Source organism: Ictidomys tridecemlineatus, chromosome 9 (genome assembly GCF_052094955.1).
Source record: "Ictidomys tridecemlineatus isolate mIctTri1 chromosome 9, mIctTri1.hap1, whole genome shotgun sequence".
Taxonomy (NCBI): Eukaryota; Metazoa; Chordata; class Mammalia; order Rodentia; family Sciuridae; genus Ictidomys; species Ictidomys tridecemlineatus.
The window spans coordinates 34,032,699-34,058,771 of NC_135485.1; the positions used below are offsets into that span (position 1 = coordinate 34,032,699).

General features: G+C 33.6%; 1 protein-coding gene across 1 annotated transcript; it reads right to left on the bottom strand.

The window, feature by feature from the left end:
- Positions 1 to 419: 419 nt before the first annotated feature.
- Yipf7 (Yip1 domain family member 7) lies at positions 420 to 24,849 on the bottom strand. The gene is given in 6 exon segments (XM_078020758.1): positions 420 to 1,192; positions 4,872 to 5,053; positions 8,378 to 8,523; positions 14,082 to 14,260; positions 23,172 to 23,288; positions 24,684 to 24,849. Coding segments are annotated over 5 exon segments (786 nt in total). The 5' UTR covers position 23,288; positions 24,684 to 24,849; the 3' UTR covers positions 420 to 1,029.
- Between the last annotated feature and the right edge of the window lie 1,224 nt (positions 24,850 to 26,073).

Sequence of the window (26,073 nt, forward strand, 5' to 3'; positions counted from 1 at the left end):
TGCTGATATGAATGATAGGTCAAGAGAAAACACTGGTTATACAAGTGCAGGGGCTGATTGTGAAGAGAAGAGAGTGACCAGAGGATCACAATGCATGTAGGTAGATACAGAGGGTGGTGAGAAGATGAAATACTTTCCTTCTGTTTCTTTTCTTTTCTTTTTAAACAAAAAGATAAACAACCCACAGTGAGAAATGAGGAGTAATTGTTGAAGATGTGAGCAGTAAAGAACTGATGTGATTTAGTCATCTTAGCATGAAAACAAATTTACTATGAAAATGTAGTAGTTTCAAGGAGAGTACTGAGGAGCCATTTCAGATATGATAATATAATTATCATGAAAGAAATTGGATTGCCTCTAGTAACGTTCATGTATTTAGGGAGAAAAACGCAAGCTTACTGAGGATCCAGGCAAGGGAGAAATTAAATCAAAGACCATGGCATCTAAACCAAGTAAGAAGGAAGCGAGGGACTGAAAAAGTAGAAAGTTGACACATTATCTAAGCAGAACCAAGGAACAGTTGTTGAAGTAAGTGAACTAAAAGATTGAAGGTTTTTTCACTTTGCTAAATAAAACCCTAAATAACCTACCTCTGAACTCTCCCAAGGTGCCAAACTACACAATATTCAGCCCACATACGCACAGCTTGAGCAATCATGAACACTTCTCAGAAGACTTTACTATAGATTTCTTCTAAACAGTAAGCATATGATTTTATTTACTTATAATTTCTCAGAAATTACTTAGAAAACTAGTGTCCATCAGTTCAGCAATTATCTTTTTTTTTAATTTTAAAATATTTTACAATGTTTTAATGCACCAAATTGGAAAGCAAAACATCATTCAAACCAAAAAGGCCATTAGAGCACCACCCTTAATTGCTGTTTTGCCTCTCTGCTTATTATTCTCTCAACAGTAATAAAACAGAAATCATATCACCCAACTGGAATGCTATTACACTTCCAGAATAACCCGAACAGCAAAAAAAAAAAAAAAAAAATAGTCTTGCAAAGCCATCTCGTACATTCTTCAGAAGACTGTGAGGAGGGCGAAAAGTCCATAAAGTAAGGCACAAGGATAGGCAATGAGAAGCTGCTGTCCTTCCATGTCCAAGGCTGAAATGAAGATCTTAGAGGCTGAGAGACTACACCAGCCAATGATGATCAGGGCTGACAGGGTTCCAAAGGTGCCCCTGGAACAAAGACAAAAGGACACAATTGCCTTACATTATAAGTGAGATGACTGGATCAGAGAGCTGCCTCTGAAATGTCCTTGTTATCATATCCAAAATTACTTTAAGTGAGGGTGATGGACCATATTGCACCTAAAAGCCTCAGTCAGTTAGAAATGTTTATGTTTCAGTAAGACTAGAAGAAGAAGAAGAAGAAGAAGAAGAAGAAGAGGAGGAGGAGGAGGAGGAGGAGGAGGAGGAGGAAATTGCCTGCAGTCACACACTGTCATATTCCATCCAACCCCCTGAAATTCTCTTAAGCCCTTCAAGCAGAGTCTTGTCTTATAGCTATAGATTTCCTTTCCCATATTTTCTTCAGAAATGGACACAATTGCCTTACATTAGAAGTGAGATGACTGGATCAGAAAGGAAAGGTAAATAGAGATAAAATAGAGATCAAATCTAGCAGGGGAACCTACTCCTCCCAGGTCTACCTCCCAGGTTTTTGTCAGAGATATAAAACCCTGACACAGCTCAAATAGAGAACCCATGGAATAGGAAAGCACATATTTGTGGGACCTCCCAGTGCCTCACCAAGTACATAGTTCATAGGTTAACATGAGGACTTTTTAGAATTTTTAATCCATCCATACTGGAAAGAATTCGTAAAATTGGTATTTTCAAAAAGTAACTGTGGAGTCAATCTGTACTTTAAGAACAAATGGACAAATAAAATAGTTTAGTGTAGCCAGCTGGAGAATAAAAAGGGAAGTAAAGGTGGTAGAGAGTAAATTTCTTTCCTCATATGTAAAATAGAATGGATTCGTGAGGCAGGAGGATCACAAGTTTGAGGCCAGCAACTTAGTGAGGCCTAAACAACTTAGTAAAACCCTGCCTCAAAATAAAAATTAAAAAGAACTGGGGATGTAGATCAGTTGCAAAGCATCCATGGGTCCCCTTCCCCCCCAAATAATAATACAAAAAGACAGAAATAATTATTTAGGAAAATAAGACATAAGAGATAGGAACAATCTCAGGATTTAGTGTCTAGCTTTAAAGCAATGAAGTAACTTGACAATAGTTACCTGGCAAAGTGGGTGCTAGGCAAAGATCTTTTAACTCCTAGTGCATCGTTCTTTCCACCATCAAACTACACAACCTCATTTGATCCTGATTTGATTCTAAACTTGAATATTTTCAAGTTTAGAATTTTATTTTGTTTATTATTTGTGAGAATGACAGAAATACTAACGTTTAATAATTGAACAAAAGTAAAACAGGTAAAAAATTGCACAGTGCAGCTTATAATACCTTAGATTATAAATAAAACAAAAATATTAATGGCACCAAATACTATATTAATTGGTTTAATTAAAACCAATTAGAAATAATTGCTGGAATAATATAATGTGTATGTTTCCATGATGGAAAATTTAAAATTGTATATAATTAATTTTAATGATATAGTAATATGCTTAAAATGGCAATTTTAACTTAATGGTCTTAGAGGTCAGATAGTTATTCCCATTTAATATAATTTAAAATATTTCTAAACCATCTGTTAGGGTTTGGATCCCAACTGTCCCCTCCAGGCTCAATATTAAAGGTTTGGTCACCAGCCTGTGCTACTATGGGAGGCATTGGAACCTTTAGAAGGTGAGGCCTAGTGGGGGAAATCAGGTCACTGGGGCCATGGCTTTAATGGGGATATTGGGAGCCCCTTTCTCTCTCTCTTTCTTCTTCTTAGCTGTAATGAGGTAAGCAGCTTTGTTCTACCATGTGCTCCTTACCATGATGTTCTGACTTTCCATAACCCAAAATCAAGGGACCCACGCAACCTTTGACTAAAACCATGAGCCAAAATAAGTCTTTCCTTTTAATAAGTTGATTTTCTCAGACATTTCTCAGACACATCATCCTTTATACTTTCAGAATGAAAACAAAAAGTGCAAACTTTGGGTGATTTACCAAATCCAAGAGTTCTTTATTTTCCCCCTAATACTCTGAACCATTTAAAATGTCCTAAGGGGACATGCGACTAAATCAATCAGGGTCACTCCAAGTGAATTTTGGCTGACTAAATAAAGACATAGACACAGAAAGTACCTTTTTGGGTTTAGTGACATCTGCTCAGCCACAGCTTCCACAAGGAGGGCAAGGCAGGCAAGAAATAGAGAGAGCATGCCCCAAACCCAGGTTTTATTTGGCAGAAGCCATTCAAGTGAGACAAGGGTAGAGTTACAACAAACTAGTGGGTGTAATCCAACCCCATCAGGTTATGCCCACTTCTGGAGCTACATCTCTCTTATCCTAGCAGAGGTAAGGTCCAATTGCATTGCAATGGGTACAATACCAGTTCAGTACCTCTTTACTTAGGACTTAACGGTATATAGGTAGCTCCTGTCTAAAGCAGCTCCCAAAAATGCCCTAAGACTCTACTTTGCTGAAAATAATGTTAAAAACTTTGAATTTTTAAATGGTGGTCAAAATACTATTCTTTTACAAAGTGTCTGACAAAGTAGCAATAGAACCAAACTCTGTACTATCATGTCCAGCCTATGTACTAAGCAACCCAGTAAATGGAACAACTTGCTAAAGAACACAATATGCAAAATGTATACTTTTTTCCATGGATAAGACTCAATAAACATAAATCACATTATATTAATGCATTCAAGGTATCCATCTCCTGTTATTTTCTTCTTTTTTAAATGTTGAGTGATCAATGATAAACTAGGGGTTTGCTCTAAATTAATATTGCTTTAAATGAACATTACTTTAAGAATGAGACCATGTTAAACAAAAAGAGTACTGCTAAGGCATTCTCAACAATGTTATGACAACAATTGTTTATTATGAAAATAATTATAACTATGAACACAAAAATATTAAAGGCTTTTGTAAGTTGTTCATGCTTGCACTGGTAAATTTTTAATGTCCTATCCAATGCCATTAATAACCTAAGACTTGTCTCTCCTTTGGATATAAAAGAATGAACGAACACTAAAGGCAAATATTTATTTCCAAGTGGGTTTGGAACATGGCAGGTGACAAGAATTATGATATCACTTGCTTTCTCTCACCAAAGTGGTAGTGATAGGCAGATACACTGGAAAGTGCCCTACAGAAGCTTATATCTATGGTATCCTTATTCATAGTTTTGAATTGCAAATATCAACTGTGTAAGTGAAGGAAGAAAACTTTAAAAATGTATTGAATGAGAATATATGCTATAAAGTTCTCCAGAATTAATATCCTCATCAGGGTTCCTGGGAATTCTGCACTGCAAGGAGACCAGCTGAGAAAGAACAGTTGCTTCCAGCCTAGAAGGCGGAGTGCCTGGGAGCTGAAGCAATTTGTCAATGTTCAGCAGGCATTTACTCTTCCAAAATCAAATAAGTGAATTTTCTGTAGTTGTTATATTACCCATGACAATAGTTCACACTGAAGAATGTGGCAACTTAGAAAGTGCCAGCTTTAAAAATCGCTTGGCTTGATTTATTTTTTAAATCATGGAAATAGGAATAGCACCTGAGCCAAAACCAATTTAATTTTCTGAATCCATGTGTAGCTTTTAATAGACATGGTTTCCCCAATTCCATTGCCAAAATGATCAGAAAGAGCTTAACTTTTGCACTGGTCTGGCAAGCCTTAATGATGATTGTGCATGTGGGGTCCATCAGTGCACACAGACACTTACTGTAATGAAAAGAAGATGGCACAGCTGGACAGGATGACCATGGGGAGCAGGCAGTAACCTAGCACACTGGCCACACAGCCATATGACACCCCTGCAGAGCTCATCAAGTTCAGTAAGGCATGAATCCCAAGGCAGCCAATGGCACTCATGCCATACACGTAACCAAATTGAACTTTTCCTGCCTGAAACAAAGCGAAGAAAAAAGGATAAATGCTCAACCAATATGGAGAGAAAACCAGAATGACAACAGAGCAGAGAGGATCTGAGAGTCAGTTTAAGCTGTTCTGTATCTTTGTAGTACCATCATCAGGAGAATGGGAATTCCAGAAAAGAATACTGCCTATAGAATAAATTCTGATTCTGAAAACAAATATCATGAGTATACTTGGAGTAAGACAAGTAAAAAAGACAACAGAAAGATTAAAAACTGCTAGGCATATATATATATATATATGCCAGTGTAATATACAGACACATTTACCATAGGTTGTCTATAAGGAGAAGAGTTCACAAAACAGACTATATTTTCTCCCCATATTTGTTGAGTATCTGAGTAATGAAATAAAGTGATAAAAATTCCAACTTAGTCTTGTAGATCTCTACAAAGCATATTAGTAATACTGCCATTTTAAAATTCTGTTTCAAATTCCAACACAGGTTTATATTCAAAACAGAAAGCACAGATACTATTTTCTAACTTCAAAATACTTCCCGATCAACCCTGCCTGTAAAATTACCCTCATTACAACATCATGATTCAAAATATTTAATGTTCTTCTAATTATTATACTATTTTTATATTGCCCATGCATGTTGCATTTCTAGACCACACTCATAGTTCCATCAGAAAGGATAAATGAACAAGTAATTTTAAACCACTCATTTTCTTGGTGTTAGGGGTACAGATAAGGCCCAGGTGTTAAAGGCTTGAAGAGCAATGTATGGCACCATGGATGAGCATGGAAGGAAGTTAGGTTACTCTGGTTGTGTCCTAGAAGGGAATATTGGGACCCTAGTCCTTTCCTGTCTATCTCTTTTGTTTCCTGGCTGCCATGAAGTGCCATGAAGTGAGCAGCCTTGTCCATCAAAATTCATCCTCCATGATGTTTTGTCTTACCACAGGCTCAAAGACAAGAAGGCCAAATGATCATGGACTGGCACCTTGGAAACAGTGAGGCAAAATAATCCTTTTCTCCTTATAAGATGAATATATCAGGTATTCAGTCACATTAATGGGAAGCTAATTAACAGAAAGGAGAAAGAACAAATAAAGCTAAATTTATGTTCAGAGCTTGAAGTTATTTCCTGTCGTTTGCTTCCTTCAACCTGAAGAAATCCCACTAAAACAATTGTGCCTATGTCAGCAGAAATCATAAAAATGATGAGTATGTTATTATGAATCTTACATCTCAGAGATAGTGAAGAGATTTGGGTATTGATACCAAGTTAGCTTCGCTTTTACTGTACAATAGTTATACCAGCCCATAAAATGATTCCTTAATTATAGATATCTAGGGCACAGTTAACCTAGTATCAAATGGATTCTGAGTTAAATCTTACTTCAATTAATATCCAGGGGGAGATTTTGGAATATCTTTTTTGCTCTGTATATATCAGAATCAATTGTAAAGTACTGCATCTAATAGAAAACTCCAAATGGTAAAGTTTCATTAAATGATTCAAACATTATTATGTATATTATGTATATGAAATATACATGTATATTATACATTTATATATATAAATATACAAACATATATATGAAATATATATGTATTTCCATAATTTCAGAACTAAAGGGCAACTTAAGAGTCACTCAAATTCCTTTTGTCTTGAAGAAACTGAAGAAATAAAGGCATAGAAATATGAAACAAAAGTTCAAGATCATAATTAGTAGCAGTTATGGGCAGACGGAATTTTCTCAATTCCCAATAAGGTTTCTTTTGACTATATTGTTTGTATTTAAAACATAAGAGAGGATATTTAAATAACTCAAATCAACATTATACATCAAGAGATATCTTAATAAGATTAATGCTATCCTTTAAGGGATGATAAAAGTAATATTTTCTACAGAAAAATAAACAGCTGTTATATCACAAATGGATTGGAAAAGAAAGATGAGTTAATATATTAAATTGATTGTTTCTGACTATTTGATTAATTGGCATTGCCATGATTAGCAGCTTATTCCAAGATTATCAAATTATTGTGACAAAGACTGAAGACAAAATGAAAACTCTAATTGTTAGTGTATGATTGATACAGAATATTTGTATTAGCTGTAGCAAAAAGAAAAAAATAAGATGTTATCACTATCCTGTTGTATTATCATCACCATACTTTTGTGTTCTCAGCACTATATCACTGTATTATTATCACTATACTATTGTAGTGGATAAATATGATGTGATGGTTATTGGCAATAATACCATATAGAGACCAGATTGCTATCAGTATTTTGATTGGTATTATAAAATTAATATATGGAAAGTTAAAATTTGTTTAGTTACAAATACATTCTAGAATATTTTTGAGAATTGTAGCTACATTTAGGGAAAATTAGTTTTTTATAGGAAGTGGATAGTAGTAAGAAGAATGAATCTCTATTTTAAGGGCTCTTCCTAGAATCTTTAATTTCCTATAATATTTTCCCTGCCAGTTTGTGCTTTAATGAAACTGTAATTTTCAGACAGGCTTAATCATCTTATATTTTTAATGTATTGTCATTCTCTCCTTGATATAAAATGATAGCTTTTTTTCTCATCTCTATTTTCTTCTTCCTTTTATTAATGAAACACTTTAATAAACATGATCTGGACCTTCCAAACTTAGGTTTTTCTTAACCTTTTCAATAACCCCTTTAATATCATTACTTCCAAATATAAATAATATGCACAAGACACATGGTAAAGTCAGGGAGAAAATGCTTTCATAGAAGTTAGAAAACTAAAATTATAGTGAAAAGAGTTAGGTTGATTGAACAAATCATACCTTATCATTGCACCTTAATTTATTCATAGTAGCCTAATGAAAAACAAGGAGACCTGTCTCACATCTCACAGGATGTTAGAAATATTCTTAGGATATACTATGGCAAAGAAAATAATGACCAAAGGGAAATGATTTGTCCAGTGGGACAATATAAATCTAATAGGAAACAAGAACTAAACTTTAGGACTTTTATTTCTCAAATCCATGTTTTCCTTCAAATGATTCCTGATTGACAGTCTTTTCTTAGTAACAAGAAAATTTGATTTGGTAGTTTTATTTTTCTAAATTTTAAGTTTATATTTTTGTCTGTTTTCATACACTACAACAGCTTCTTTTTGTCACTATGGCTGATTAATTGAATATGTCTCTCACTTTAAAAAGTCAAAAACTAAACAATTTTTACTACATAAAGCAACATACTTTATTTCTTTTTTTAATTAACAAAGATCTTTTTCAGAACACATACTGGCAAGGATAGGCATTAAAATCTGGTGTTTATGGTTGCACAGTACCAGAAGCAGGGTGGCTCCCAGGGCTATACAAAAAAGGATAGGTCCTGTGAGATCAGTTTCATTCATAATGCTGCCATCTGCTGGCTTCATTGGGTTTAACACCGTCAAGGTTTTTTGCCATATATGATCAAAATTGATTCCAAGTTCTGCAAAAAGAAAAAAAAAATATATGTATATATATATACACACACACACCACACACATACATATACATATACACACACATACATACACACATACATACACACATACATACACACACATATACATTTATATATGTAAATATAGAGGGTAAAAAAAGTTCCATTATTTAAAATTAACACATTTGATTAGTTTACTCAGCCTTTTAATCTTATTGCTGTATCTTCATATTTTAAAGTTATATATAATAATCTTTAAAAACAAAATGAAAAGAGTTTTTGTTGCGCAAGTATATGAGCTAAAGGAATATGTTAGAGAAAAAAACTTCCATCTAGGAAACATTTTCCTTATTTATGCAATGAAGATAAGATTAAAATACAGTTAAAATTGGGAAATAGACTTATATAGTAAAAATTAAAACTCTAGCCAACAGACCAAAAATCTAATGCATCTGTAAATATTTCCTTTCCCTGTATACAATTGCTAACATTCCTGAAATTTTGTGTTATCAACCATGGCATCATTTTTTCAAATAGCAGAACTTCATAGAGACTCAATCTAGGTCTGGGATTTTTATTCCACTCTGGCTAATGAGAAACAATTTAATGCCAAATGGATGAAACTTCACAAAGGAAAAAAGGGTAGAGGTCTTTCCAGGAAGAAAAATAATCATTATGTTTTTATTTCTATAAAATCAATGCACTCTGAGGTAAGGTCAATATAGTTAAAGATTAACTTCTTAAGACAAGTTAATCTTTCCCCTTTGTGAGTGATAGCGTTAGAATAAAATATTCAAAATCAGTGGGGTCAATGTCCATGAGTCCAGACTCATTTAGAAATTTCTAATTCTTTTCTCCATAGTCTGTTTTCCAAGGAATTTTGACTACTATATTCCTCTCCTTCTATATAATTTTTGGGAAAAAAATCTATTCATTTGAAATCTACTGAATATAGAAATAAATTTTGATACTATATCAGTTTATTTTCTCACGACTCTTATAAACTAGGAAGTATCTTAGGGAGAAAAACAGAACATTCAAAGAAAATTATGTGGCTTGGCTGTTTAGGATACAACAATCAAACTTTCGCTTCCTTTCATCATTTTAAAATTTCAATAAGGGTGAGATATATCCTAGAAAGAATCGAGGGTAAGAATGTGCATTTCACCTGAAACAAACTACCATTTATTAAGTGTTTGATCCTTTCCAAGATTTACATGCATTAGTCTTATTAACATGTTAGCGCTGCTGTTTTAGTCCCATTTTATGTATCAGATGGATAAGGTTTTGAGAGATTAAGCAGATTATCCAAAGAAAGAAAATCAGTTTTGCGTATTCAACAATCTGAAGAGCACATGCATTTAACTGTATAGGTGTTTTTGGATGAATGTGCATCTAATCTTTATATATATATATATACTTAAATATATATAATATATATATATATATACTTAATATATATAATATATATATATATTTAAGTAGTCCAACTCTCCCTTGTAAAGGGCTAGCTTTCTAAATTCATTAGTATGTGGCATCCAACTTTCCTTACTAGGATTTGGCAATCTTGGTTAGATACTGAGTATACCTCAGCTGTTTCTGTTTTGGGCTTAGATTCCTGACTTACCACTGAGCTACACCCCCAGCCCTCAGCTTTGTTTTTGTTTTTTATTAATAGTGGCAAGTAGCACCTAAATACCTTGCAAACCTGACATTAAGTACACAGCATACAAGAGGGACTGTGAATGTTTCTATGATGAGGGGCATGTTTTAACAATGCAGTAATATTAACAGAGTCAGCTAGATACTGATCTGAACTGGGGTAGGAAAGACACTCTTTTTCTTGTTTCATGCACTGCTAGACACTTTGCCATCCAAAAAAAATTTTTATTTGACTAGTTAAATTAATAGTGAGTAACTCATTTACATTTCAACTTCCAAGTTTTTCCCTTTATTTTCCAATGCATTCATATATTTCTTAATAAATAGACACTTTGGAAAAATATACAAATCCACCAAGCTTAAAATAAGGTTAGAATTCTAATGTAACTTTTAAAAATAGCAGAAGATTTTAAAAATTGAGAAATGATGTCATTTAACTTCATCTGAGTCTTATGAAATTTTCAAATTTTATTTTTTGTTTTGACATTCACGCTAACTGCATTTTCAATATTTGCCATAATAAAGTAGCCTTTGATTCCAATTGCCTTTTTCCTTGAAAAGCATAGTTATTTCTCAAGAAACTGAGAGGGAAAATGATTTATGCAATATCATTACTGATTTCTACCATTTACTTGATGGCATAATTAAATTCCACACATATTTCAATATTGATTCTGAAATAGTGAATGAATGCAGAATCTACTAAATATTTTTGTAAGAAAAATATTTTGTTTACTGAATTATATCCATATAAAATTTAGCTCACAATTTTTTTTACAAGGTTTGGGAATTAGATAAGTATGTGTTAATTGTAGAAACCCTAATACAACACCTTTGTATACAAAATAAAAGATAAAAGATAAAAACCACTGTGAAATTTGAATGCAAAGTTTGTTGTTTTGCTGTCATCTAGTGGTAGTAAAATATATAACATATGCTATAAAAATAAAATATTTTCTATGCAAATTGTAGCATTACCCTTTATATATAAATATCAGGCTGTACTACAAATACCAATATCGGTATTTTTTTAGTCTGACAGTCTTCAGTTGACTATTATTCTTGAAAATGCCTTTGTTAACATATTGACTGTCCATTATCAAAAAGCAAAAATCATCATTCTTACATAAACCAAATGAGTGTCTTAGATTACCTTGAGGAGTAAGTAAGCACTGGAGGAGTAAACAAACAAATTTTCAAATTAATATGCTTTTATGCATGGAATGTTCATTATTATAGCTTCATAATTTTATAGGATATTTTGGTATGTGCTCAATCAAAACTAACACATGTCATTTATCACCTCATCCTAGAAAGCCTGCTTAGGGCTATTCCATGTCTTTGGACAGATGAAACTTGCAACTTTCACAGCTATCCAGTTTGAAGAACATTCTGGACCAAAACTCTAGATAGTTCATAAATTCAAAAAATAGAATTATGTCATGTGCTCCCTTCTCTAGTATGTATATGGTAGGGATGATAACAAATGTAAAAATTCATTCAGAAATGTATGGGAAGGGGAATCTAACATATTTCCTATTCAAAGTTAAAAAAGATATTAGTAGAGAATGTATAAAAATAAAGTCTAACAATAGAAACATTTCAGATAACTGAAAAAAAATTTTTCAATAAATTTTGTGGGAGAGAATTGGTTTACCATTAAAGAGAAAACTAATGTAAAATCCTTCACATGTTACACTAAAACAATTGTCAAATCAAAAATCTAAATACTAAGCAAAGGAATAATCCTAAATTTGAAAATCTATAAGTGAGTATGAACATTTTCTGGAACTAGAGAAACAGAGTCTAAGCAACACAGCAATTGGAAAGAAAAGTTTCCAACAAAAGTATTCTTGATTTTAAAATATAAACATTAAAATTTCTGTTTCCCAATGATCCATGACCAAATCAGATGGCAAACACAAGTTAGGAAGAAATGTTTGAAATATATATTCCAGGGCTGGGGATGTGGCTCAAGTGGTAGTGCACTCTCCTGGCGTGCGTGCGGCCCGGGGTTCGATCCTCAGCACCACATACCAACAAAGATGTTGTGTCCGCCGAGAACTAAACAATAAATGTTAAAAATTCTCTCTCTCTCTCTCCCCTCTCTCACTCTCTCTTAAAAAAAATGAAATATATATTCCAGAAAGTAATATCTTTACTATATAAATATCTCTTAAAGAAAGAAAAGATTAAAAATTTCTAGTAAATATGACTAAAATAAAAATTAAATAGGAAGAAGTGAAAATGGTCAATAAACTTGTTTTTAAAATGTCAAAATTTTTAGGAACTAAGAAATGCAAAGTCTTCCTTTTCCCTTTCTTCCTATCAAATCAAAAGAGATATATCACAGATTATCCTGCTCTGGTCTAATGGAAAATCCAATTTCTGAGATTTGGTTGACCTAATCATTTCAAGTTATGAATATATTCCAAGGACAAGGCTCTGTACAGGTCAAAGGATTTTCAGCACAATGCTCACCAAAGCATTACTTTTTATAAGGAACAACTTTTAAGGTATAAAACATTGTACTTTTATGCCAGAATATTAGGAAACCATTATAAATCATGTTTTCAAATAATATTTAATGACTTTTAAGAATTCATTATGGAAATACTCATGATAAAATGTAAATGAAAAGAATACAAAACTACATACCCATGGAATGATACAACTTTCACCTTTAAATACTCAAATTCATATACATACAATGAAAATAATATTTCATTTTTAAGTGTGTATATACCTACATATAAAATATATACACCATGCATAGGAAAACAGCACACAGACTGGACAGAAATACACCAAATTGTAAATGGTAATCATGTCTTGGAGTTTCAATTTGGAGTGATTTTTATATTTTCATTCATGTTTCCAAATATACTGGATACAATTAGACAACTGATAGTTTTTTTTAAAAGCAAAGATGTTGGTGGAGTCAACATAAAGGTTTTAGTTAATAATAACTTAAACACTATAGGTCACTCTCATTAAACTAGGTGTTTATTAATTACAGAGACAAAATACAATGAACCGGTAAAAACATAACTACCCCGAAACTTAAGTGGCTTCTAAAGAACCAGTGGATGTATTATACAATTTCTGGTATCTTTTTGAATGTTTTAAATCATTCATTTTGTTTTACAGTTTCTAGGCAGAAAAAGAAGATGGCTCATATAAAGAATTAGTATATGCAAAGGACTTGGAGTAACTAATCATAAACATATCTTCTTAGGTCTCAAATTTAAATCCACTTGAGTTTTCACTTTTTAATACCCATGTTTCTAGTATCATACTGACATTTTAGCATGGCTGAATGTATTGAAAACAAAAATCAATGGATAGATACACCTCTGAACACCCCGCCCCAGGGACCTCAGTTTCAAGTGTCAGGGTTTCCTTTTCAAAAGCAGCATCATTTTCTAGAATCACATTTTTTTCTCTGCCTAGTCATACCAAGCTGAGATGAGAGGGTTCATGTAAGTCAGGGGAGAGAAGCAGGCTTGTCAACAACAAATATTAATTTAAAAACTATTCCCTTTGCTCCCAGGCAAATAGCAGAAAATAAAATATAAAGTGCTTCATTAATTGGGGCAGGAAGGGTGGTTGCTTTGGTATTAGTACTTCTGTCAAAAGCTGTCTTTGCTGAGAGAGTCAAAATTTAAGAAAGAGTGAATAAACATTAATAACTATAGCCATATCATAATAATAGCGCAAATCTACTACCAAATTTCTCTACACAAACATGCAACAGATTTTCAATGATTTCCATGTATTGGTTTGGCAGGCTCTTGTTATGCTGAAACAATTATACATAAACACTGTACGCAGCATGCTGACAGCACACATTAAGTGCTGATTATTGCTATTATTCTTCGAGCTGTGCACACATTAATAACACTTCCTTAACTTATCTTCTAGCAAAGGAGGCTCTTCATCAAAACTGTCAATGTAAGGAGATTGTGAATAATAATCCGAGTTGGATGCTGGCTGAAAAAATTGTCCTGCATAACCTGACGGCATGAGCATCTCTGGAGGAACAAGAGGGTCAGGCTGAGGCTGCTTACTGGCTTGCTGTCTAAAAAAGGGAAAATACTGATATTTATACATGTAATGAAAGGATATCATGACAAATCAAGAGAGGACATATAAATTTTCCTTTTATTAATTCACTTATCTTTTATGAATATTTACTTATAAGTAAAGTAGCCTACTTCAAATTTAACTGTAATTTTTTAAATCCCATAAAATAATTAACTGGCCTTAAAAAGACTTGTAGAAGAATGAGCTATACCTAACAATTTTAACTGAGCATGTACAATGTGATGGGCACTGCCCCTTATATTTTCTGAATTAAAACTTTGTATGGTTAAAACTGTATTTGTAATCCCATCTCATAGGAAAGGAAATAGAGGCTTATGGATACAAAATGACTCTCCCAGTATCATGCCAAAACTTTGCAGGTGCTGAATGCACTTCATGGAAGTTTTCTAGATGGTGCTTTGCTCCCAAGAGGATGCAATCACCAATTGTGAAGCCCTTACAAATCTGTAGAAATAACAAGTGAGAACCACAATTTTAGTAGTATAGTCAAATTCAAAGGAATAATAAATACATGAACTACCTACTATCCATAATGGAATGCACTGTCCAGTTCTGGCCATTCCCAGAAAAATATTACTAATCAATGAATGTATCCTACAGTTTGCTTTAGTTTCTTTTTTGAAATGAGTTAGTTTTGCCAGGACATCATATTTCAATTCCTTTCTGAACATGGTTTTGTTTCATTTATTTATTTATTTTTACAGTTTGTGAGGAAGTGGGAAAATATTGATCTTTGTAAATAATGTCTTACTAGAACTAGAGAAAGGAAGAAAGGAAAAGAAAGAGTGGTAAAGTTACTGGTGAATTTTGTATAGGTGTATAGCTTTTACCAGGGGATGAAGTATAAAATATTTCCCATTAACACGTTTAAGTTTTTTCACCTAAGGCCTTTTGCCTTTATGTTAAAGATAAGGTCCAAAAATTTGAAATTTGTGACCCTCTGTGATCTGCTCATGCTAAAATATTTACAGAATGGCTTTTGAATATTTCCTTCTGACATTAATCTTAATATAAAATATAAGAATAACACACTTAATCTTTTATGTGTATAAACTTGATCAATAAAATAACTATTTTAGCAAATAAAGCCATAGAGATGGAGAGACATACATTTAATAATTCACAAACTCAACTGTAGCTCATTAAGGGTAAGGAACCTTTTGAACTTCCCACAGTATAGGCTGATTACTATAGTTTTCATTTAGTAATCCCCCCACCCCTCTTTCTAATAGAGTAGGTAAACTAAAACAAATGACAAATTGATCAGTAAAATTGCCCTAGTGTATCTTTTTTAATGTATGCCTTTCTAGAAAAATAAAAAGGGCAAAGAAAGATGACCCAATGATGTATCTAAATAAGATTTTCATTGACATACTTGCCTGGCTTCACCATGAATCATGCTCAGGCATTGCCAACTAGGTTAGAGGAAGTATAACTTCCACAGTTACTACCTGTAGAACAAGCTCTATAAATGGAGGGACTCAACATGGGTAGCTATTTTAACCCAGTGTCTCCCACAAAAGGGAAAAACACATTTTTACACATTAGAAAATACATATATGCCCATCACCAGCCAAATCCTGTCCCCTCCTCTTTCCTCTATCCTGCTTTGCTCCCTCATCCAGTAAAACTTCTCCAACAGCAGCTTGGTCTCTCTCATCCTTTGACTATAATATTTACCATTACATCTTAATGAACAATATTGAAGTGATACCACAAGAATCACATCAACAGTTCATAGTTTTACCCCCAAACACTCTATAAATAACCCAATTATCTTTCAGGCATTTTTCCTGAAAGTGTTATGAGGAATTATGATTTTAACCACATACTATGAATCTACTTAGTCCCATGTTTTCTGGTATTATCCGTTTCACTAGGTTGTGCCAATTCAAAATGGCTACACCAGCAAGTTCTTTTATATTCTTAGTGATATATGTAAAACTTTCTATATCTTTTCACACACACACACAAAAAAAAAAAACAGAGAGAATAGGACTGGAAATTTTGTATTACCTATAACATCATTCAGTGTTATTACCTATAACAATGAATGATTAACCTATTAGAAATAATGTCAGATTACTACACTCAAGACCTTAAAGATACATCATATCTGTACCCCACATAGCAGTGATGATTTTGTAGAGCGTACCAAAAATCATTTTGTTTTCAATTATACAGCATTTTTATTAGCACTATAAAAAGGCAGATAGTAAAACTGTGATGATTTCTAAGTCATCAAATTATTCTAGATGAAATAAATTTCTACTGAATTAGACCAAAAGAACTGGACTATGGATTGAAGGATTTAAACATTATCTTTGTTAGTAAACATCTCCTCTTTCTGTAAATGCCACTTGAAACAACTAGAAGGTGACTATAAAGCTCCTTTAGAACAATCAGCAATATTCTTAGTCATATTTCCATTATTTTACTTCTAAGGCTGTGGAGTTAACATCTCTGCCTTTAACCATCTTCCAGTCATAGGATTTTTCCTGAACCAAGACGTGAGGCTTAGCAAACCCAACCTATGGAGTTGAAAATCCTTGTGACTGAATTGCCATTTTATAATCTCAGGAAACCACTTCACATTCTATGCCTCAGTTTTTTTTTCATCTGTAAGATGAATATAGAACAGAACAACAGCATTGTTGTGAACTAAATTAGCAAAAATAAGTACAGGACTTAGAATAGTGTTGAGTACATGAGAAATGAGTAAAGTATAACTAATTAGAATAAATTTAAAAAATAGAATAGAAGAAGGAGATCAGGGGAGAGAGTAGAGGGAAAGGGGAGGTACTGGGGAATGAAACTGGTCAAATTATACTGTTTTATTGTGTACATGTATGAACATATTATAACAAATCACAAACAAACAAACAAACAAACAAATAAATAAAAGTTTAAAAAAAAAAAAAAACAAAAGTGAGTAATAAGCATTCGTTAAACATTTACAAGCTCTTTGCTTCCTGAGACTTTTGGATGCAGTTTAAATAACTTCCTTGCACCCAGGAATAGTGTGCATCTGTGATTGGGGTCCCTTCCTCAATGAAATTAACATTAGCAGAGAGCTGAGTTTGTGGCCCTTATACACTAGTTACCTTCAGCTTTTACACATTTTGGTTTCCCTAGAACACCTGAAATAATTTCCACAATATCCCACCCATCCTGTGTTTTCCTATCAGAAGAATCTCCACTATACCCATACCAGGAATTCTGTCTCTGAGCTATAAAACAATCACCATTTTTTCAATATCCCCCCTTTCACCACTCATACTCATATAAAACTTCAATTAGCTTTGAAAATCTTACCTTTACTTTACACTAACGTATTTAGGTGGTCACAATCGGGAAATATTTTTACCTGTTTCGGACTCAGTATGACTTAAAATTGTATCCTCTAATGCAAATATTTTTAAAATCATCATAAGAAAGCTCAGTTATAATTTTTGTGTTTAGAGATATGTTTGTTGTGTAGTGTCACTTTTCTGTGCCTTTTCACATAATCATTAGCTACATACTTCATTAGAGGTTTTGTTTTTCCCAAATTAAAAGTTTCTACTTCCATTGTGATGTTCAACTGGTTTCAGGGGTTTAATCCATGGTGTGCCTACTCCATGCTCTAGACCCAAGTGAGGCAGTGGAGGAATGCCACTTACTTCATGGTTGCTAGAAGCAGAGAGAAAGAATGGGACAGCAGGGAAGATGAACCCTTCCAGGGCATACCCCTAGTGACCAACCTCCATACTTGACCTGCCTGCAGTTATCACCCAGACCACTAGGATGGACTAACTAGGTCACTGAGAGTAGTCTAATCATTTCACTTCTGAATATTTCTGCATTAACACAGAAACTTTGTGTTATAAACTTTCATCCAAACCATAACAGCATCTGAAACAGGCTAGGCCATTACCCCAATCAACAAAATCATGAGCTGCCCTCATTTGGTTACATTAATTTCCATCTCTTTATCATCTTGACTTCTGGGAAATGTTGATATGAAAAATCAAATGAGGAAAGAAAATTGGGTCAGATGGGGTGGATGGAGAAAGCTGTGATCCATAAGTTCTTGCTTAAGGATAAAACTTTGTCTTTTGTTGTACTTAATTTTTTCAGTCTTAAAATGTAGATGGTAGTTAATACTACTCTCTTTGCTGCAAGTACATTTATGATGTTACTTTATTTTTCAAAGTGTAAGACATAAAAGGTCACCTGACTAATGCCAGACAACATAGAACAGGGATCTGTGTTGGGGTTTGAGTGTGCAGAGTTTAGCTCCCTCAGGCCTGACATTTTGCAAGAGCTGTGGCTGTGATTTAGGTCAGCTGAGGCAAACCTCAGCTAGGAGGAAAAGTTCTCTTCCCCTTATCGCAAGTCACAAGTTCTGCATGGTTTGGCCAAGAGGAAGAAGCTTCCTGCATACTTGACCTGGGAACAGTACATCCTAAAGAAAGAAATACATCCTCAGGGGACTAGATAATGTCTACAAAGAACTTCAAGAGGGTACTTATCAAATAAACAGGAACAATCTGAATTTAGCTCTGTGTACCCGCTGAGGCATGATATTTGGGCAATGTGGGTGAAGTGTTACTGAAGAATTGTTTGCTTTGTTAGAAGAAGAATATAAAAGGAACTTGCAAATAAACCTCAGCATGCAGTTGCAATTGCTGCCTTGTCTCTGCATCTCCTGTGTCCTGGTTATTTCGCCACCCTTACCCAGGGACCTGAACGCTCTAGACGTTCACAGATCTGAATGAGATAAAATTCCAGATACTTCACTTTTACAGTTGTAAATATATCCCAATACATTTTCCTATCCTTAGAGCACGGTTCAGCAAGTGTGGCTAGGAAGAAACTTGTGAAAGTAGCCTATGTGGGTAGGATGGATCAGTCAATGAAAACAGTGACCAAATTTCCCCAAGTAGAGTTGAACAGAAGAGCTTCCCAGTGCCTCTTATATTTATTCTGTCTTTTCGTCTTTCCATTTGGAGATTTCAAGGTAATTTTTATTGCTTGTTTTAAAAAGCCTTTAAGAATCTTGGTTGTGAGGTTATTTAGCCTAGATTTTTCTGGACTGGCATAGGCACCACATATCCTAGTTTGCCTATAGTGGTCCAGTTTATTAGTACTGTCTCACCATTATTACTAACAGCACAATTTTATGCTAATATATCTTCATTATACAACAAATCATATGTTAACCATCATTGTGGGCCTCATCAAACAACACTGGATTTACATCCTAACCCCATTTCTTATTAGTAACCTTGAGAAAGTTTCTTAATTTCTCTGTGTGTCCAGTTTCTCATATGTAAAATGAGAATATTAGTAGTACCTATCTTATAAGGTTATTTGAAGATACAGTGAATTAATTTATAAAGCTTATAATTGTTCATAACAGAGAAAGTGCCTTGTAAATTTAGTTATTATGAAAGTTGAAGTATCTGACTTTTCTCCTAGTTCACTAACAGACCCATAAAACGTCATTGGAAAAGAACAATATGACCAAATAAACAGTAAGTTTAAGTGACTTAAAGCTTATTAATTACCTTTTAAAACTATACTTATATAACAGTTAAATTGTGTTTTTAAATGTACAGTTTCCTACATATCATCATAATCATTTTTATTACAATTCCATGAAGTTGTTATGAGTAATGTCCTTATGTCTCAGATGAAGACAGAGAAGTCTTCCCAATGTCATGAGAACAACCAATGGTAAAGCCAGAACTTGAACCAGATGCTCTTCACTGTATATACATTATTTTGCATGAGTAAAGGCAAATACTTAATTCTTTTTTTTTTAAAGAGAGTGAGAGAGGGAGAGAGAGAGAGAGAGAGAGAGAGAGAGAGAGAGAGAGAGAGAATTTTAATATTTATTTTTTAGTTATCGGCGGACACAACATCTTTGTTTGTATGTGGTGCTGAGAATTGAACCCGGGCAGCATGCATGCCAGGCGAGCGCACTACCACTTGAGCCACATCCCCAGCCCCAAATACTTAATTCTTTTTTATTTTTTTATTTTTTGCCCTGCCCTCCTCTTTTAGAAACACTTTTCACATTTTTAAATATGCAGATTGTTTTACTTCGACAAGATTAAATGTTCTCTGGCTTTTGGGGATTGGCTTACTTCACTTAGCATGATATTCTCTAACTCCATCCATTTACCTGCAAATGCCATAATTTTATTCAATTTTATTGCTGAGTAATATTTCATTGTGTATATATACCACAATTTCTTTATCCATTCATCTATTGAAGGGCATCTACAGCATTTGTTATATAGAGCACTTGGTTCTACAGTTTGGCTACTGTGAATTGTGCTGCTATAAACATTGATGTGGCTGCATCACTGTAGTATACTGTTTTTTAAAATTTTTTTATTTTTTATTTTTTATTGGTTGTTCACAACATTACAAAACTCTTGACATATCATATTTCATACATTGGATTGTAGTGGGTTATGAACTCCCAATTTTACCCCAAATGCAGATTGCAGAATCACGTCGGTTACACATCCACAATTTTACATAATGCCCTATTAGTAATTGTTGTATTCTGCTACCTTTCCTATCCCCTACTATCCCCCCTCCCCTTCCCTCATATCTTCTCTCTCTACCCCATCTACTGTAATTCATTTCTCTCCTTGTTTATTTTCCCATTCCCCTCACAACCTCTTATATGTAATTTTGTATAGCAATGAGGGTCTCCCTTCATTTCCATGCAATTTCCCTTTTCTCTCCCTTTCCCACCCATCTCATGTCTCTGTTTAATGTTAATCTTTTCTTCCTGCTCTTCCTCCCTGCTCTGTTCATAGTTGTTCTCATTATATCAAAGAAGACATTTGGTATTTGTTTTTTAGGGATTGGCTAGCTTCACTAAGCATAATCTGCTCTAGTGCCATCCATTTCCCTGCAAATTCTATGATTTTGTCATGATTTTTATAGAACCCTAAAGAGAGAAATTGAAGAAGACCTTAGAAGATGGAAAAATATACCCTGTTCATAGATAGGCAGAACTAACATTATCAAAATGGCGATATTACCAAAAGTTCTCTATAGGTTTAATGCAATACCAATCAAAATCCCAATGGCATTTCTTGAAGAAATAGAGAAAGCAATCATGAAATTCATATGGAAAAATAAAATACCCAGAATAGCAAAAGCAATTCCAAGCAGGAAGTGTGAATCAGGCGGTATAGCGATACCAGATTTCAAACTATATTACAGAGCAATAGTGATAAAAACAGCATGGTACTGGTACCAAAACAGGCGCGTGGATCAATGGTATAGAATAGAGGACACAGAGACTAATCCACAAAGTTACAACTATCTTATGTTTGATAAAGGGGCTAAAAGCATGCAATGGAGGAAGGATAACATCTTCAACAAATGGTGTTGGGAAAACTGGAAATCCATATGCAACAAAATGAAACTGAATCCCTTTCTCTCACCATGCACAAAAGTTAACTCAAAATGGATCAAGGAGCTTGATACCAAATCAGAGACTCTGCATCTGATAGAAGAAAAAGTTGGCTCCGATCTACATATTGTGGGGTCGGGCTCCAAATTCCTTAATAGGACACCCATAGCACAAGAGTTAATAACAAGAATCAACAAATGGGACTTACTTAAACTAAAAAGTTTTTTCTCAGCAAAAGAAACAATAAGAGAGGTAAATAGGGAGCCTACATCCTGGGAACAAATTTTTACTCCTCACACTTCAGATAGAGCCCTAATATCCAGAGTATACAAAGAACTCAAAAAATTAAACAATAAGATAACAAATAACCCAATCAACAAATGGGCCAAGGACCTGAACAGACACTTCTCAGAGGAGGATATACAATCAATCAACAAGTACATGAAAAAATGCTCACCATCTCTAGCAGTCAGAGAAATGCAAATCAAAACCACCCTAAGATACCATCTCACTTCAGTAAGATTGGCAGCCACTATGAAGTCAAACAACAACAAGTGCTGGCGAGGATGTGGAGAAAAGGGTACACTTGTACATTGCTGGTGGGACTGCAAATTGGTGCGGCCAATTTGGAAAGCAGTATGGAGATTCCTGGGAAAGCTGGGAATGACCCTGCTATTGCCCTTCTCAGACTATTCCCTGAAGACCTTAAAAGAGCATGCTACAGGGATACTGCCACATCGATGTTCATAGCAGCACAATTCACAATAGCTAGACTGTGGAACCAGTCCAGATGCCCTTCAAGAGATGAATGGATAAAAAAATGTGGCATTTATACACCATGGAATATTACCCAAATACTTAATTCTTAATGATTGTTTTATTTTTAGTTCAAGTTCAAATTTTATCTCAAATAATGAATACATTGTGAAATATATTCATGATGATTCCATTATAGCATTTTTCTACTATCTGTATATTACAAATGCATATTTAATTACCCAATTCCCAAAAATAAATTCTCAAATTTTGTGAGGGAAGACGGTGTATTCCATTGTAAACCCTTATCTTTGGTTTGTAATGGTCTTAATTTCAGACACAAAGTAAAACACTTAAAAATTTATTAAATTAGATGAAATCTGTTTTGCAAGCAGTGTCTTAAAAAAGATCAGGTAAAAGGAATAAGCACTTGCCTAGTGCTTGCATTCAGGTGCCCTCTTAAGTGCTAGTTGAAAAAAATAGAGAAGATATTAACTTGGCATGGATTCCAAGTGAAAGGGGCATTCACAGAAAATTGGATTAATTTCTCTGCCCTTTCTTGTTATTTCAATGTGGGTACTTTACTGAGATATGGTAAGGAGAAGCTTGTCTTCTCCCAAAGAATTCTTCTACTTGAAATCCCTTGTTATCATATGAACAATTCTCAAAATGATTGTATATTGACTTAATATAAAATACTTACTCTCTTGATCCATAAAGATTTCCATAGGCATTAGAATCATTATAACTTTGCTCCTGATTATCAATGGTATAATTAGATTGGTAAAAGTCAGTGTCAAATTGTCCCAGGTTTGACATCCTAAAAAATAAGAGCAGTTTTTTAAAGTTCATGAATCCATAAGTTTTTGAGACACATGATGATATAAAATAATGGCCAAATTCCTATCAAAAGGTATTCTTTAGAAGAGAAATTAAGTATTGTGAAAAGAATTATGGAACTAAATGCTAGAAAGTCATTTACAAAATGTGTTACTTTTAACTACTTTTTCTGGAGTTTTAATATCTTCAGGTTGTAACTTTTGACTAAATTGACTTTTGTTGGCCTAAAAGAACTAACTTCTTCCCCAAATATCCTATTTTTAGTAGTTTAAGAGAAAAAGCTTAAAACTTGGTACACATCTAAAAAGTGTTCTCTTAAGCAGTGTCAGTTTTTCACTTAAAATACACACACACACCAAAGTCAGAAAGTAAACAGCTGAAAATAACATTGAGACTGAGTTTGATTTTCCTAGAGACTTACAGTTTGCCAACAGCCTCTCTTTTCTCCAGAGTAAAAACAAAACTCTACAAACCTATTTCCTAGTTCTTAGATGTTATACGTGGGCTTCTCACTGAGTCAGAGGGAGAAAGGCACAATACTGGTAATGGAATAGATTTTTTTTCCTACATTCTCTGTACATTGTTTCTACTCACTTCTTGGAGTGAAAAGGAATGCATGACTTTGACTTAGATCTCAAGGACAGAATTACCAGATAGAAGAAAAAATGAAGAGGAGAAAGAGGTGGTGGAGAAAGAAGCTGTTAGAAAGTAATAGTAACTCTAAATAAAAATTAGAGACTAGAGACTTTTTAGTTGAACAGATATGATTCTTCAACTCAACATATTAATCTTTATTTTTATTTAATAAACTTCTTGTTTTAAATAAGTAAATTTATAAGTCAAAAGCAGTTATTCATATAATTATAATCATTTATGGAATACTACCTATAATAAATTTAAAATGAAATTGCATAAGCAGCATTGACTTTAAGAGCTTCATTAATTAAAAAAACAAATTCAAATAGCAATTGTTAAATACATCAAATTTTTCAGTTCAGTAAAAATACAGAAAGGTTTTCCAAAATTAGATGCAGCAATTTATACATTGATTTAATAAATCAAGAATTTTCATTAAGAATGTGTATAAAAGTAGGTATGAATTATATGAACTAAAATCAGGACTTAGAAATAAATCTTTTAACTACTTACAATATAAATAACTTACAATTTCTTGTGTTATAACCATATCAGTCATAAAAACATGTTGTTATGAAGCATGGAAAGTAGTTTCATTTGAGAAAATACTGAGTTTTTACAGCATGCAAATCTTTATGTAATATACTAACTAGTGGTATTGGAGATCTTACATAACCCAACTTCATATTTTATTTAAATGCCAAGTCTTTTAAAAGGATCAGTAATATCAGGCACATACCTCTATTTTGTATCTGGTGTCTGTATTTTATGTGGAAAGATCCTCCAACAAATGTAACTTTACTTGATAAATTTAAAGCAAATCAGTTGGTGAAAAGATGACGAACTGGCTATATATAAAGTTTCTAAATTTGTACTCTGACACTCTGAACAGATGCTACAGCCAAAAAAAAAAAAAAAAAATCCTGCCAATATCCAGTATCATATAACACTTTTTAGGGTTTACAAACACCATGAACAGCATACAGACATAAATTTGATAATGTGGAAAAGTAGATTCAGTTTCCTAGTGTGGGGTGAAGTTGTTTCTTTGAGGCAAGCTGTGGAAACCAACAGACTCAATGCTTCTTCTAAGTCTGTGATATTCAACCTAGATAAAAGTTCCTAATAATATGCAGCAAAAACCAAAATAAAAATGGGGGATGACTTCAATTTTATCTATACCTAAAATGTTCAATTTATGTGAACAACATTCAGAAGGACTACAATGGTCTATTATTTTTTCCTGATTCTTACTCTTCATCAGAGGTCAAGAAAAATATACTAATATGATTTAGTGTTTTCCATGCAAGGCATGTTCTATCCCATTTTCAAGACCTCTCTAAGCACTGGAAGCTTTTCAACTCTTCCCTATAGCAGGTAGCTGCCTGAACTAGCTCTCTATATCACCGAGTCACTATCAAAAGAGGTTTCTGGTTCTGACTCAGGTAACCTGGCTAATCCTCTCAATTCTATCTGGATCTATTTTTTTTTTTTTTACTTGATACCAACCTCATAGGTGGAGGTCAAGTACTCCGGTGGTCTTTTTATGCTAATTCTCCTTTTAAAACTTGGAACTTCTCATGTATCCAAATTCCAGTAACTGAAATTTTCTGTTCAAGGGCAGATAATTTGACATTTAGGAATTCTCAGCAGAAACCAAAGACAGAATGTCAGAGTAAATTTTTTTTTCTACATTGTTTAAAGGCATTTGGAATTTGAATTTCTTTAAACAGAGCTGCTTTTTCTAGGTCACCAGTCAAGTAACAGTGGGCCACACACCTTAACCTACCACTGAGCACCAGACTCTATTCTTGATGCTTGGTTACAAACTAAACAGACTGGCATTTAAAGATATGTATTTTAATATTGATTATACCACATCTATAACTAATAACTATGACCACTTCGGCATTGTTGTAGAAACTTTAGATTTTGGTCATTATAATTTTTGTAATACCCTTCAGAGGTATTGTCATCTCATTTACAGAAAGAGAAATAGAGATTAAATAACTTGCACAAGGCCATCAGTTAGTGGGTAAAAGAGTCAATTACCAGGCTGAGTCCAACACTTACTTTACTACATAAAATAATTTTATAATAACCTTGTAGAATGGGTCATCAGATTGTTA